Below are 16,386 nucleotides of genomic sequence, written 5' to 3' on the forward strand. Positions count from 1 at the left end.
AAAAATATAAAACGTAAGACTACATAAATGTAGAAATACATTCTTAAACAGACTCCAGTGTCAAGGTTCAGCAGCAGTGTAAACAAAAATCAGAGCACTGTGCCAATGATAAATTAAAAGACAGCTTTCAATTTTTTGTGAAGGAGAAAACAAAAGGAATTATACAAACATGTTTAGCTTCCTCTTTAAACACAGAACTAAATGTACTTGGGCCTTGGCTTATTTACTATGCTTTTGCTTTGCCTGAATACACAGAGCTATCAATTACCACACTGTAAACAAACTAAAGCGTACCAAACTCCTATGTTACGCATACATGTTTGAATCAACACATTACTCAATGCAATCTGAAAATGTATTGTGATGAATCGAGTGCCTATTTCAAATAACACATTTGATATGGCAGCGTACAAGGCCTTTGGTTGGGATTTGTCCCCATTACTGGGTGAGTTTTGAATTACAAACCAAGGTCCAAGAAAAGTTGCAGCAAGACACCCACAGGGCATTTCTACGTTTATTTTTCTTACCAAAAAATTATGAGCAACAAATAAACATTCTTACATATTTACACTTTCACTGCTAGCAAAACTGTGCCATTACTTCAAGGAGGTACATTATTTCCAGCTCAATTGATGTAAGGAATATCTGCCCGGTGACTTCAATTTGTATGTATTCTGAGAAATATAAGCCGTTCGAATAAATATTTCTTATGGAATATTGCACAGTACAACAGATACTTTATATTCCAGCCATGCTTCAGTTTTACAGTAATTTAACACATCTTTCTTGACAAGTTTGTCTCTTATGTTTAGATTATATTCGTTGGACCAATGGCACATTTGAGCACACCTTTGTTAATAACTATGTAAATGCCAAACAGATTTGGAGTCATGTGCTGCCTGAAGAAGAATTACTTCTTGAAAAGAAATCCACATTTTGTAAATTCTAGAAATAAAGGATATATAATAAAGGTAGACACTAGGTATGTGGAATCTATCTTGCGCATCCGTATTTCTAATCCTGATAAAAAAAATATCACATTATTAAGTACACCATAACAATTTGTGCACAAGCAATAATGTTTTTTTTTTTTTTTACTCAGATGGAAATGCTCAAATACTGAAATATTGGTTGTACTTCTTCAGCCACAGATACTATAAAGATTGTATGGTAAAGAGAACAACATTTATAATTGAAATGATTCAGAAGCAGGGATCATTTGGATACCCATATCTGATGCATTTTAACCTCAAACCAGTCAGATGTTTTCAACTGTAAGCAATGCAAGTACAGTCCTGGAAAATACTATATACTGTTAAATCTAAAACTTTGACTACACTTCTCCCAAAAGCAAGTCTAAATGGTAGTATTCATAGAACCACGACAAATGTAGCCATGAATGCTTCATTAGCATGTGTGATTTGTTAAATTAAAAACGTAAGGTAATGCATGGCCCAAAAAAACCAAAAAAACAAAAACATTTGGTGCCATATGTTTTACTATTTAATAAAGAAAAGTTATTGACTTAAGGTTTTACTTTTAGATATTAACATGTTCGGTTGGAACAAGATATATGAAACACACCGTGAAAGAGGTAACTGATGTATAGTCTTTTTAATCTGTGATGTATTTGTTAATGTATGTAACAGCACATTAACCATCTGGTGGGAAAGAAGGATAAACAATCACAGTGAGACTGTACTTTCCATAGTAAAAAGGCATGCTAGCAATGAAAAGAAATGTTATAGAAGAGAAATACACTCCTCTATGAGACTACGAGCATGGAGAATGGCTGGCAGACAACATCTATACCTTCTCCATATATGTACCATTAAGCTTAAAATGGTAGTAAGAATGCTATCATTTAAAAAAAAAATGTTTTAACTGTGTGGAGTAACAGTGTAAAGATGTGAACAGATAACTTAAAAAAATCATTACTTTAATTTGATGTTTAATGAGTACGGTGCAAAACTCTTTTACTTCTGAGAACAGGGTGTACTGAAATAACAAGCAAAATGCAAAACCCACCGAGATGCATCTGAAAATGACACGCTCTCTGCAATATTCCAGGAGGGTAACTATTATTACGACCAAAATTCCTGAGGGGAAAGGAACTAGTTAGCAATGTTACGGTTAAATGGCATACTCAATAGGAATATTACATCAGGAAAGGAATTAAAGAAGATTAAAAGGACAACCCTATTTACTACTTAAAAGCAGTCAGTATATCTCCAGTGGGTAACGTTAGCTCTTCCCCTTCCTTATCTCTTTCAACAGCATTTTATTACTTCATAAATTTTCCTTTCAGAAATCTGGTGGGTTGATTCTCATATTAATAAAAAATTTCACGTTCTCTAAACTTGCATCACTTTTGTTGTGTATACATCAGCTTTTCAGTTATGTAAAAAAATAAAATAAAAAATAAAAGAAATGATGCAGGGTAGCTGAAGTCTATTAAAGGCCCTGCCTGTCTTCCTTACTTTACTGGGAATACGAATCCTGTGAATTTATGAACTGTATAAAGTGAACAATATTATCCTGCAAAACTGTAAAAATAAAATATGCAAGCATGAAAGAAATGTTGTTGTTTGCCTTACTGTAGTACATCACCTAGAGGTTGAAACATTCAAGAGGAGTCCAACTAAAAGTGGCTTCATTAACTGTCAGGACTATAACAAAAAAAATGCCTGTCAGTGTTATCCATTTCCCCCCCACACCCTTTTCAAGTTTTTCCAAGGTCAACCAGCCCGCATTTTATGTTTGATGACTTAATATTAGTTCAATTACAACTACTGTTACATTGAAATAACTGAAATTGCTTACAATAAAAACTCATAAAATAAGAAAGAGAAACACCAATACAGATTTTGCTTTGGAGACTGCTTCGGAGTTTACAGTGCTTTTACCAACTACACAATTGCTGCTTTATGCTACAAGATGAAGACGGGCAGTTAAGCTTGTTGTTTTCCCCTCAAGCCCACCTCATTTAATTTGGTAAGTGATTTTGAAGGGAGTTTATTTCATGTTTTGTGAAATTTAGGGCTTAGGAGAAAGTAACAACCATTGTTGATTTAGATAAAGTATAATTCTGGTTCCTAACATTAGAAGAAAATTAAAACTGGGTTTCCATGTTCTATAAAACCACAGGCTTTCTCACAGCTCAAAAACAAACTTTTATATTACAACTGGGGGAAACATCTACCTGTTCAACTGTTTAACACTGCAATTTGAGACAGCCTGATTGCATCGGACATTGATGATGTCACTGCTTCAGTCAGTTACAATGCCGTTTAACCACTGCAAAAGACCCAGCACTATTTCAGATGCATTTATTACTATAAGAAAAATAAACTGGTTAATATTGCAAACATTGTTTAAAATGTTTTGGGCAAATTACGCCCAGAAAGGTATGAACGATCACATCACAGTACTTTAAAACGCATCCCAAATCAGAGTTGGGTGTTTGCTACAAAAGATAATTTGTCTTTTAATGACAGAAAGAACAACCTTTCTTGGACGCAATCTGAAAATATTAAGTTACATGCCTTACGTCTTCAAAGACTCATTATGCCGGTCACGATGTAGACTGATTTATCGTTAGTAACCCTGCATATACTAATTCAAAATAAATATATTGAAGTCTACAGGCAGCAAAAGTGATTGTATGTTCCCAGTGAAATTTTAGGTTCAGTGGTATCTAACAGGTGTACCAAGCAATAGAGCAACTTAGGCTCCAACAAGGAGAGCCAATCTTGAAGGACTTCATGTACCAAGTTGGTCTTTGTATCAAGGGAGTTCTAGGGCAGAAAAACAATTAGGGAGGAGTGGGGATTAGGGGAGATAAAGGGCATTGTAGGGCAAGCTTTAACAGGACAATATTTTTTCCAATCTTTCTAATGCACAATACATATGAAAATTGATCCAAAAATGCTCAAAGTATTTCAAGTAACTTTCGCTTTTCATATGTGCACCAAATAAGTTTCAAAAAATAAATACTGATGCTCATCAACATCTGCAAATACGTATTAAAGTGCATGCTTCAATAAACATACAAACGGCGCCTGTAACATTTATTGTTCAACTTTCTATTGAACTGTCCAAATCCATAGTTGCAATGTTTAGCTAAATTGAAGATACTCCCAAATAAGTCTTTTACATTTCAACCATATGGCAGAGTAATCATTTTGAAAGTTCTTTTAATTACTGAAAATTGTTTTTAAATGTTGGAACAAAATTTTCTGTTGCACGAACAGAACAAAATATCACCCAACATGATACCATACAAAATTTCAAGTAAGAGAGGAAGTGGGCCACTGCATCAGTGAATACTGTAGAAGGTGCTGTATGAGCTAAAGCAATCACTGAGCATTTGTTAGATTAAATCTGAGTAGCAGTCAAATAACAATAATACATAACACAGAGACCACGGATATCACCCAGTCCATCTTCACAGTGTATTCAATTAAATACCTATAACATTCTTAATGATCACTCTGCAGACGACTAGAGGAGGCACTGAGTTAATATTTCTAGGCAATACATTAACACTGTATATGAAAAGGTTTTTTCTGGCTCAAGCTTGCTGAAGTTATTTCGGATAATACGATTGTCACCTTTAGGTTGGCAAGTAAGTCAAGGAATTTAAAAACAAAGTTACAAATGAGGTAAAGGTAGTCTCCATGTGTTTTAAATATCAATGCCAATTTGCTCAGTGTTCTTCAAGAATACAAGCTTTAAAATATACTACAATATTGCAGCAAATAGAAACCCATCCACCTTGGGAAATGTTCAATTTTTAAATATCCTACTTGGGCCATAAGTTTTAATAGTCTGATTTTAAGTGTAGAAGCTTCAAAGATTCTAATAACAGACAGACTTTGGTAAGTAACTGTACATATAAGGGCTGAAGTAACTCTAATTGAAGTAGGATACCACATACAATAGGGCAAGAAACTGAACAAACATTTTTCTTGTGCATACATAGAAATTACATTAAAATAGATGTAAATGGGTAAGAATACAGTGTTGTTACCATTCCAATTTCAAATGCATTTGGGGCAAGGCTTGGTAACTCCTCCCTTACAGACTGGTGAACTGCATCAATTAAAAAAAATCTTCCTGGGGCAGTTCAGCTCATAAATATCATACAGAAACAGGAGCATTCAGAGTCAAATCTACAATCAAAGAAATAAGTCTTCAGATGTGCCTCATTAAGGTCCAACTATATGTAAAGGAAAATGGACTAAAAACTTACTTGCAAAGAAAGATTCAGGAAAAGGATTAAACATCTATGGTAAAATAGGAATGGTTGATTTTGTTGTGTCCCTCTACCAACTGAGCCCTCACCTCCCCCAAAAGAGAAATGTAATTACATTTTAGGAGCTTAGTATTTGGAAAGTGTCCCTGCTAGTGATTGCAGCAAAACTGTGTGACTCAAAACTATGTTGGACAGGAACAGGTTAGGAAAGTGAAGATTCACCAAGATGGACAAATAAGCCCTACAATTTACCATTAGGTTATTAGGAATGAAAAACAATGAAGACAAAAGGCATATTACCTTCAGCTCAACAGGAGTCCTAAAATACCAATCAAAAATGGTAAATATTCATAACCCTATTTGGGGAAATGCCTTTACTATAGTCCGAACAGCTGACCATCATTTGTATTTCAGGTCTATCAAAGAATTGCCAGTCTACTATCAATTTCCAATTTTAGGAATACACAGACCATTTTGAATGAATGAATGAATGTATGAATGGTCTGTCTGAAACCTGAACTGAAATATCAATCAACTCAACTAAATGTGGTTTATTGGTGTTAATATTACCAAGGCAATTGACATGTCCCATACTGGAACAATATATGAAACAACAATACAGCTTTCTAATTGAATAAAATACTGCATAAAGTGAGTGGTTGCGAAATTACATGTTTGGCTCAGCCTAGTTACCCCATACATTTTTTATTAGTCACAATACTAAAAGAGGAAACAAGGAGGGGTTAGGGGGTGTGAACCTTTAGAAAGTAAGAGTGTTTTAACTGTAGCATAACTACTTAGAAAAGTACTTCTAAGTACACTATTCACTGAAGTGAATAAAGAAAAATTGCAATATAGAAGGTTTCTAGGTTGTAAAACTGCATGGTCAACTTTAGTAACTTCATCCATAGTAGATGGAAAATCAGACAAATACAATATGTTTAAGAATTAATTTTAGTGCCTACCTAGTAGTGACAAAGGAATAAGAATTACTGATTCCATTGTCTTGAATTTTTAACATGTGTTGATAACAGAATACTGAATGAATGATAAAAATGCACTGTGATGTTTAAAGCATCTCAACTGCAAGCAGAATGGAAAAAAATAAAAGAACACTTTATGAATGGAAATAAACCAGGACCATCTATAGAGTAGTTAAGTAAGAGCAAAGACACTTGATTTTTACTGGAATGGAGACAATCCCCATAAAACATGTTTTAGAAATATGTTTGAGATTATCCTTGTTTTCCTGGATGGAAAAGCTGTACAACAGTTAGCTCAATTGAATGTCATTCATGGATTAACAAGTTAATAGTTTCACCAGTTTTCAGTGCCAATGCGTTATTAAATTTATTCTCCTGTCAAATACAATTAGAAGAAATAAATCATCACACAACGTGAGAGGATGCAGTGGTAGTTTCAAGAGGAAGCTGCACTAACTTCTTGAAAATGAGGATATTCACCCAGTTTCAAATAGATTGGTCTTGATGAAAACATGGTTGCACTGAATATAAACATCCATTCATCATTTTGAATTATTTTCTATCCGACAGAATTAGCTGTTGCAGCTTGATGCCAACTTCTCTTCCAAGGAATTATTTATTTACCTAAATAGTTATAGATTAGATGTTACTGTAAAATGTTTTATATTTCTGGAGTACTTTAGTGTACAGTATTTTAAAGTTTGTTTTATTAATATTGTAAACAATGTAGTGCCAATTACCTAATTGTATTTAGTCTGATATCGTCTGCCTTGGGAGTACGAATGCCTAAGAGAAACATGGTTGTTCTGCAAATATTAAAAATTGGCACATGGCAAGGACATTGCTGTCAATAACGTTTGGCAGTGTTACTCACCATGTGATAACCTCGTGTCAACCAGTAATATTTTAACCTGCACATTATTTTGAATACAATATCGCAGAGATGGCCATTTCTGTGATTTGAACCTTTTAATGTGAATAGGACTGATAGTCGAAAACAGGCAACACGAAGGAAGTAGCCCCAGCTCCTGTCACAGAATTAAATACACCAGCCTGTTGTAGTAAAACACGCTGTGCTGGCCATATCTCCCATGCGCGCTGGCTTCAGAGTGAATATCAGATTGTCACCCCCTACTGGACATGCAACCTCTGAGAGTTTGAAAAATTAATCTGCTAGAAACAGCCCTGCACAGTTTATGGCATGATTAGCTGAGATGCTTTAGCAAGTCAAACTGACATCTTTTGATAAGTTCATATGTAGCTCATTCTTAAAAAAAAAATGCATCTGCTTCGCACTTTAACTCTGTATCAAATGGTAACAAAACCATCATTTATTCTTGTTTACAACAAACTTTGTAAATATAGATTCACTATGTTTTAATATAGGTGACACAGAGGTTGATGGAACTGATTTGGCCCTACTGCATCACATATCTTACCCTTTCTAGAGTTACCTGTCCCTGAGTTTGCTATTTCTAGGGACTAGAAGGAGCAGGTGTGGGTCTTAAACATGCAGTCATTAGCCTACTGCAGCCAAATTAATATCCTGCTATCACTTTGAAAGAAAACAATCATCCCATTAACTGTGCACCAGTGCGTTTCTGCGCTTAGAGAGTATATTAAACATTTAACTTTAGAACAATGGCAGACCTGTGAAACAAATAACCGATTTACTGAAAACACAAACATGAGCCTTCTCCCCTTGCAAATACCAACAGCTTGTGTTAGGAGAGGGTGCATTCGGACTTTGCCCATTCATTTTATCCATGAGTGGGATAATTAGCATATTGTGTTCTCTGCGTGCTCCACATCACCAGCCTTTTCCCACTCGAGGGCTATTGGTGCAGTGGTGTAGTGCTGAAACATATAGGGCATTAACAAGCGTCAGCCTGAGCATGAAAAACCGTTGACACCAACTTCATCCATCTGTAGCTATTTCTAGAGTTCTTCAGTGTAATCACACATTCAGTTGTTGCACTGTCCAGTCAGCACCTTGGAGGCAACCTCTTAGCCTGATGTAGTTCTTTGACAAATGTCCAGAAAATGTTTCTTCTCCGGGTTTTGGGCCAAAGTTCAACTTATTTTGCTAGCACAGACAATGGAAAGCCATGTTATTACGATGAATAATAATTCAGATCCTGGAAACTAGGATGAAAATTATGCAATCTTGGAAAAAACATTGAGTACTGCTCATTGGCATGATCAAGCCTTTCAATATGTAACCATATCTTAAGTTCTAGATGCATGCTTTCAACCACTACAGGTTAGTAGCGTCATTAACCCACGACAGAGGTCTAAAAGTGCATTTCTAAAGAAGCATCTCTGAACGTAAAGTTAAAGCTCGTCATTGATTGGCTGAGTGAATCTGCTCCTCCTCTTGAATCCATATTTAATTTAAGAGTAACATGGAACATTTCATAGGCTCAATTCAGTTGTAGAGAATTTTAAAAAATAAATCAATTAAGACAGTTGCTCAAGTCAGCTCTCCCACCAAACAATAAAGTTACTGCAAAATAAACAACGGAAGCAGGGCTTTTAGGTTGGGAGTCCAATGTTCAAGACATTCTTAATCCTGTTTAGGTTGGAGCTCTTGTTTCCAGGCTTCGTTCAAGTAAACTAGTCGTTTGTAGTTGATGATAAGCAGAATGAAGTTCAGCAAATATGTGGCAACACAGATAATGCAGAAGCCCTTCAGAGCAAAGTACATAACGTATGCCAGGTACAGTGAGCCCACTACTGACACTATGGAGGAGGTCATCAGTATCAGAGCTGCTACTGCACTCACGGTCAAACCTAAAAAAAATAAAAAAATGAAAGTTATACACTGTAACCCAGAGAGCCCCTTGGTAAGACACATGTTTAAAAAGTTTAATTTGCACAACTAAGAATTATTTTCTATTGACTTTCAATAAGAACACTTGTGTGAATTAAACAAATACAAGCTTGTTTAAGCCATGAACTCGACTCATCTGCACAGCATGTGATTTCAACGAGAAAAAATATGAGACAGCAGAGCTTTTCAGTGTTTTAACTACTGGCCGAACTAACTATGCATGTATTTATATTAGTTTCCAAACACTATACCTACTAGACATTTCACTAAATGTCCCTTGATTTTCAGCACCTAGTGCGCTATGTACCGACTGGGTAGGGCTGTGAACAGCAAAACCTGACCAATTTTAGCGTTAAATTACATCACTTCAAATAAAACAAGCGCATGATGAAAAATGTCCGTTTGTTAACTATTTAGAAAGTGGATAGTAAGGGGAGTGTTGGGAAGGAAGGAGGTGGAAAACTGCATTCTCCAGTGTGATAGTTGGCCTATGTGTGCTGGGAAAACAAGCATCTGTTTATGGTGTACGCTTTCTGAACAAGCACTACACAGAACAGGATCAGGTTACTTACATTCAGTAATGCTCTTTCTGGTGGACACTCTACATAGAGGTAGATCCCTCACCTTGTAAAAACCGCCAGACTAGACCTGGAGATTTTTCACAGCAACTCCCTCGCGTTCCAGGCATCATGCCGCTCTGAGTCAATTCTGTCCTGCCCTGGATGTGAATCCAGAGACACACATAACTGCGTTTCTTTCTTGAATCTGTCCACGTGGCTGGCCTTGGGTCAATACTGATTGGGTAACGTATGAGCAGATCTCTAACTTAGGGCTTTTTTGTCTGGCAAGGAGGGTTCATTCCACAGGGAAAGTGGATGGTTTGGTAAAGAATCTGCAGTTAGGAATAATATCCACAAGAAAGAGCATTAACAAAGATGAGTAACTTGTTCATGTGATGGATACTTCTAACCACAGATTGCTCACCTTGTGAATAGATACCAAAGCAGTACCTTCCCAGGTGGTGTGTGTGTGTGTAATTGCTAAGACCAAAAAGCCCTGTATGACAGCAGGGTCCAGCAGAGTACCACTTCACCCATTCAATCAACGCAGTAGTGCTTTGTGTACTTGTGCACTGAAGCCCACGGTGCAGCCTGACAAATCCAAGACAGGCACTCCACATTCTAATGCTGTGCCTGCAGCCTTTGCCTTCGTGGAATGAGTCCTTAAGTCATCTGACAGCTGCTTGTTAGCCAGTGCATAGCAGATCTTTTTGCATAGAACTATCCATCTAAAGATTGTTCTTTTGTACACCGATTTACCTTTCTTTGTTCCTGCGAACATCACAAACAGCTGGTCATCCACCCAGTGTTCTTTGGAATTAGAAACTTGAGGTTCTTTTGGTACGCGAGAGAGGAAGCCATTCTACCTCCATGGATGATGTGCAGGAGCAAAGAACGCTGAAAGGGTGATGAACTGTTCGACAGTGTCAACGTTTAATATGAATGGCGCTTTGGTCCTGAGCACCCAAGAAGATGGTGTACGGTTTCTGAACAGACAGGGCTTGCAACTCACTCGTGTGACAAGCTGACATCCCTATGAAAAATAAGTTTTTTCAGAGTTGGAAGACGCAGAGTGCAGCTATCCATCGGCTCACATGGGGTACACATCAAGAATCTAAGGACCCAATTAAGGTCCCACGGAGGAATGACAAAGGGTTTGGGTGGAAACACATTGGTGAACCCTTTCAGAAAATGCATTACAACAGGTGATTTGAATATTGATGGCTGATTAGGTAACCGCAGAGAAGCCTGACAAGTTACCTTTGTTAGACCTGGCTTCCTTAAGGTGGTCTTACCCCCAAACATTTTGCTTTTACCTCTTGTTTTGTTGCTGGATCATTTTACTGGCCTTAGGACTAGGCGCACCTTACCATTGCTAACCAGTGCTAAAATGCATGTGCTTCACCCTAAAACATGGTAACATTGGTGTGTCCACAATTGATATATTTAATTTACATGCATGTCCCTTGTGAAGTGGTATATCATATGCAGAAGATCTGTAAATTTAATGCTACTAGTGGGCCTGGAGAAATGATTGTGCCACCCACTTACGTAGCCCTGTAAACAGGTCTCATGCCTGCCACTGCAGATCCTGTATGTCAGTCTGCGTGCCACCCTGACTTGGCCATTAAAACCTCTTTCCAAGCCTTACACTCCTTTTAATACATATAAGCCACCCCTAAATTAGGTCCTAGGTAGCCCATTGGGTAGGGTGCCATTAAAATAAAAGGCAGGACATATACTTTTGAGTGTTCATGCCCTGGTAATGAAAAGCTCCCAAAGTCATTTTTCATTATTGTGGGGCCTCTCTCTCTCTCTCATAGATAAGCATTCCTGATCTGAAAGGAGTAGCTAAATCATTTTTACCTTTAGACTCAGTCGGATTTGTTATTACTATTTTAGAAATGTTACATGTCTGGCTTTGGCTAGGTGACCTCACAGAGGGGCTGATTACCTCCCACTGATAGTCTAGAGCAGAGGCTGACCTAAAAGGGGGACCTGTCCACTTAACAAGAATTCTCTGTAGCCATCCTCCACATCAAAGGCACTTTTTTGTATAATTACTAGGTCCCTGATCCAACTCAGGGTAGTACACCTTTGGACTCAAGAAGACACTGCTGGTAAAGACTGGTGAGTGCCAGGATTGCCACACTGCCAGTACGGACTTTTCAGGGACTGCTTCTCTGCCCTGTTGTGCTGCCCTGCTTCCTGTTGATCTCTGCCCTGCACCTCAAGCACTATTCATCTCTTCCAGAGTGTCTACAAGGGTGTGCTGGGTTGCCCCCTGGATCCACTGAAGGTCTCCGGGACATCAAATACCCCACAAGAAGCCTCACCGCTACCATTGTCGCTGTGCATCAACCTACAAGCTGCATCATCGCAGCTGTCGCTACTGTGCATCAATCTACAAGCGGCCTATTTGCAGCCATAGCCGCCGAGCAGAAACCTCGGAGCAGCTTCACTTTATATTTACCACCTGACCTGCACCTGAACTTCGGCGTGGCTTCACTACAGTGGCTGGCCACCTCACATGAACTCTGTTGCTGCTGCCCTTCAGGTTGCTGCCCGTGCTTGCCTTCCTCGGCTCAGGCGCCTCCCTGCCCTGTCACAACCCCAGCTGCCGCAGTACCGCCTGCTTCCAACCCCCAGCGGTGTCCTGCCTGATAAAAGCAGACCTGAACAGCCTGCAGGATTCCTTTGAACTCCCTGCACATTGAGAAACAATCACCAACTTAATGTCGATCCAACCCTTGGGTCAGTCTCGAATGACCCCAACAAGTCATCGCTGTTCTCAGTACTGTAAAGGCTCTAAAACGAGCCCAATATAACGTGCACTTATTTGATACTCTTTAAAAGTAAATACATATTGGTTATTTTAATATATTGGTCACAATTCCTTCAGATAAAGAAACTACTTTTTTTTATATCGGCTTCGGCTCAGAGCTAACCACAGCACCGAGACCACCCTCATCGCAGCCACGGACGACATCAGATCCCTGACCGACAAAGGAGAAACCGTGGCCCTCATACTCCTGGACCTCTCTGCAGCCTTCGACATGGTATGCCACCGTACCCTGATACGTCGCCTCAGCAACACCGGCATCAGAGGCAAGGCCCTGGAATGGATCATCTCCTTCCTCTCCGGAAGAACTCAGAGAGTCCGCCTCCCCCCCTTCAGATCCACAGCCACAGATCATCTGCGGCGTCCCCCAAGGATCCTCCCTCAGCCCCACCCTCTTCAACATCTACATGACCCCCCTGGCGAACATCGCACAAAAACACGGACTCAACCTCATATCCTACGCCGACGACACCCAGTTCATCTTATCCCTCACCAACAACCCCACCTCAGCAAGAACCAGACTACACGAAGGCATGAAGGAAGTAGCGAACTGGATGACAGACAGCCGACTTAAACTGAACACAGAAAAGACGGAGGTCCTCATCCTCGGCCCTACACCCACCGCCTGGGACGACTCCTGGTGGCCTCCCGCCCTGGGCAGCACTCCCCAACCGACCAACCACGCACGCAACCTCGGCTTCTTCCTGGACTCATCCCTCTCCATGACCAGACAGATCAACTCGGTGACCTCGGCATGCTTCAACACCCTCCGCATGCTCCGCAAGATCTTCCGCTGGATCCCCACCGACACCAGGAAGACCGTCACCCACGCCCTCGTCACCAGTCGCTTGGACTATGGGAACACTCTGTACGCCGGCATCACCATCAAGCTGCAGAGGAAACTGCAACGAATCCAGAACGCTGCCGCACAACTCATCCTGAACATACCCCGCCACCACCACATCTCCGGACACCTGAAGAAACTTCACTGGCTCCCAGTCAACAAGAGGATCACCTTCAGACTCCTCACACACGCACACAAAGCCCTGCACAACCTCGGACCAAAACTCATCAACCACCGCGTCTCATTCTACACTCCTCCGCGCACCCTACACTCGACCGGACAAGCCCTGGCAGCCGTACCCCGCATCCGCAAAGCCACCGCCGGAGGAAGATCCTTCTCTTTTCTGGCAGCGAAGACCTGGAACTCCCTTCCCAGCCACCTTCGCGCCATACAGGACCACCTCCCCTTCAGAAGGCAGCTCAAGACCTGGCTCTACGAGCACTGACCCCCCCTCCCCCCCCAGCGCCTTGAGACCCTTACGGGTGAGTAGCGCGGTTTATAAATGTATCTGATTGATTGATTTATAAACCTGTGTGGAATCTTTTTGTGGTGTTATCACTGTATTTGCTGTTGGTGTACTGCAGAAGTACATTACACATTACCTTCTAAGTTAAGCCTGCCTGCTTTGCGCCAAGCTACCAGAGGGTGAGCACAGGCTAATTTATGACATGTAATTGACTTACCCTGACTCTGATTGTAGGCCCTACTTGGACAGGGTGCATATCTCTGCCAACTACAGACTCAATTTCTAGCAACCTTTAACTGTAGTCACGGACAGGCCTTGCCAGAAAGAGAACAAATAATAAAACATCAGGCAACTGGGCCTGCAAACGTTTAATATGGACAAAAGATCTAGCCAGGGTTCTTTCGATTGATGGAAGATGCCCTGCTTCACCTCTGTATGTAATCGCAAATATGACCCACTAGACAATGCCAAATGAGTCTGTCTGCACTGGCATTAAATGATCTCACCAAAAGGTGTTTGACCAAGGAAATGTCCTATTGACTCAGCATGTTCCAGACAGTCTAGAGCCTCCTGGCACAGGACGCCCCACTTTTTGCAGTACTACATGGAGGTCCTGTTGTCTGTGAAGACCTGCACCCGTTCCCTCTTAATGGACAAAAGGCTTTGCGTTCCAGGCAAACGAGCCATTACTCAAGCAAACTGATGTGGAGCCATGTCTCCATCGGAGACCAGAGTCCTCTGATCTGCACCTATGCCAGGTTGCCTCTTCAACTCAGCAATGAACCATCTGTCATAGCCGTCAGATCAGGATAGGGTAGGCAAAGGAATCTGCCAATGGTCCAGCTGCAGTTTTGTAATCATCACTGCAAATCTTTTGCAGTCACCTCGAGGACCTGCATGGGAATCCAAACAAATTCCCTTGGTGCTGAGCCCACTGAGACTACAGTTCATACTGCAGAGCCTGCATGTGCCACCTGGTGTTGGTCACTTGCAGGATACAGGAAACCAAGAAGTATCAGACACTCTCACTGAGACCCAGGTTTAAGGTCCAAACATTTAGATCATTGCCCGAATGTGCTGGGCCCGTTAAGATGGAGGGAAGGCTTGAAACTGCATTGTATTCAGAATGGCTACAATTAAGGGTGACTTAGGCATGTTAATCGAGAACCCCAAATATGCCAGGTGGTTTGCCTTCGTCTGGAGGTGGTCCACAACTGAGACACGCTCGTATTTAAAAGCCATTGGTCGAAGGTTGAAAGCTCGGGGGATCATAGCATGAATATCCTGGACTTGAGGTGGAGGGAAGGCTCGAAACTGCACTGTATGCAGAATAACTGTGATGAAGGGGTGACCTGGGCACGATGATCAAGAACCCCAAAGATGCCAGCAGGATTGCCATCACCTGGATGTCCATGACTGACAGACAAGACCGCCTTTAACAGCCAGTCGCTGAGGTAGGGGAAGGCTAGCATTCTGAACCTCTGAAGATGTGCTGCAACTACAGCCATCACTTTCATGGACACTGGGGCAGAGCTGGTGAGGTCAAAGAGGAGAACCGAGAACTGAAAATGATCATGTCTCACTCGGAACTGCAGGTACCGTCTGTAGGACTGCAGGTTAGGGATGAGAAAATACACATTGTGCAAATCCAACATCACCATTCAATTGCCTAGGTCCAAGGCACATGGAACATGAGCTGGTCGTTTTTGAGGTAGAAGTTCAGAAGGCAAAGGTCTAAAACAGGACAAAGCACCCCGGCCTCCTTTGGCATCAGGAAAGAAAAGGAGAAGCACCCAGCTCCTATTTGTGACGCCTGCACTCTCTTGATGGCTCCCTTGTCAAGAAGACCCCTCAATTCCCATCTGCAGAACACACACATGATCCTTCTAAAGTTGCTATGGTGTACGTGGCACAGGAAGAAGGCTAGATAGGTAAGGTAGGGCGCATATGTATCCTGGACAATCTGAAGCACCTACCTGTCTCATGTGATGCGTTGCCAGCTGTACTGGTAATTACTTATCCTGCCTCGAACTGACTAAAATGCCATTAGGATGCCCTGAATAGCACATTGTCAAAGCAGCAGGGGACTGAGTAGTGTGGTGTCCATAAGGGCCTGGATGTGTCTGCCACATCTCTGATCTCTACCCTAAAAGGGCTGAGAGATCTGCTGTCTCGGAGGTGGACCCAGCATTGCCTCTACTTACTGCCCCTTCTGAAGCCTCGAAATGGACAGTACTGTTGGGGATTCCTGCTGCACAGGTGCCAAAAGGTCAAGTAAACACACCACAGCTCTGCTTTCTTTGAAGTGCTCCAGAGTTGAATTAGCTTTGTTCCAAAACAGGTGCCATAGAGCGGCTTGTCTATAAGGGACACCTGGGTGTCACTGGAAAAGCCAGCAGATCTTATCCATGCGCAATCATTAGGACCCAGCTACAAAGTAATTACTTGCTTCACAGTGTCCCATCCATCCTGCATGGTTTGCGCAAAGAGGGAAAGGAAATGATCTGGGACTGCGGCAAGAACTCTCTCACCAAGTCCCATTATGGGTACGAGAACTGGCCTAAGAAGCAACTAGAGTTGGCTGATCCGAGGCCCAGGAAG

The 16,386-nt window shown here is 41.1% G+C and overlaps 1 protein-coding gene across 1 annotated transcript in view; it reads right to left on the bottom strand.

The window, feature by feature from the left end:
* Positions 1-481: 481 nt before the first annotated feature.
* VKORC1L1 (vitamin K epoxide reductase complex subunit 1 like 1) overlaps positions 482-16,386 on the bottom strand; it is a 125,695-nt gene continuing 109,790 nt past the window's right edge. The window contains exon 3 of the mRNA XM_069226882.1: positions 482-9,033. Coding sequence (XP_069082983.1) covers positions 8,807-9,033 — 227 coding nt within the window. The 3' untranslated portion in view covers positions 482-8,806. The remainder of the gene's footprint in view (positions 9,034-16,386) is intronic.

The sequence above is a fragment of the Pleurodeles waltl genome, chromosome 3_2 (genome assembly GCF_031143425.1).
Source record: "Pleurodeles waltl isolate 20211129_DDA chromosome 3_2, aPleWal1.hap1.20221129, whole genome shotgun sequence".
NCBI classification, from domain to species: domain Eukaryota; kingdom Metazoa; phylum Chordata; class Amphibia; order Caudata; family Salamandridae; genus Pleurodeles; species Pleurodeles waltl.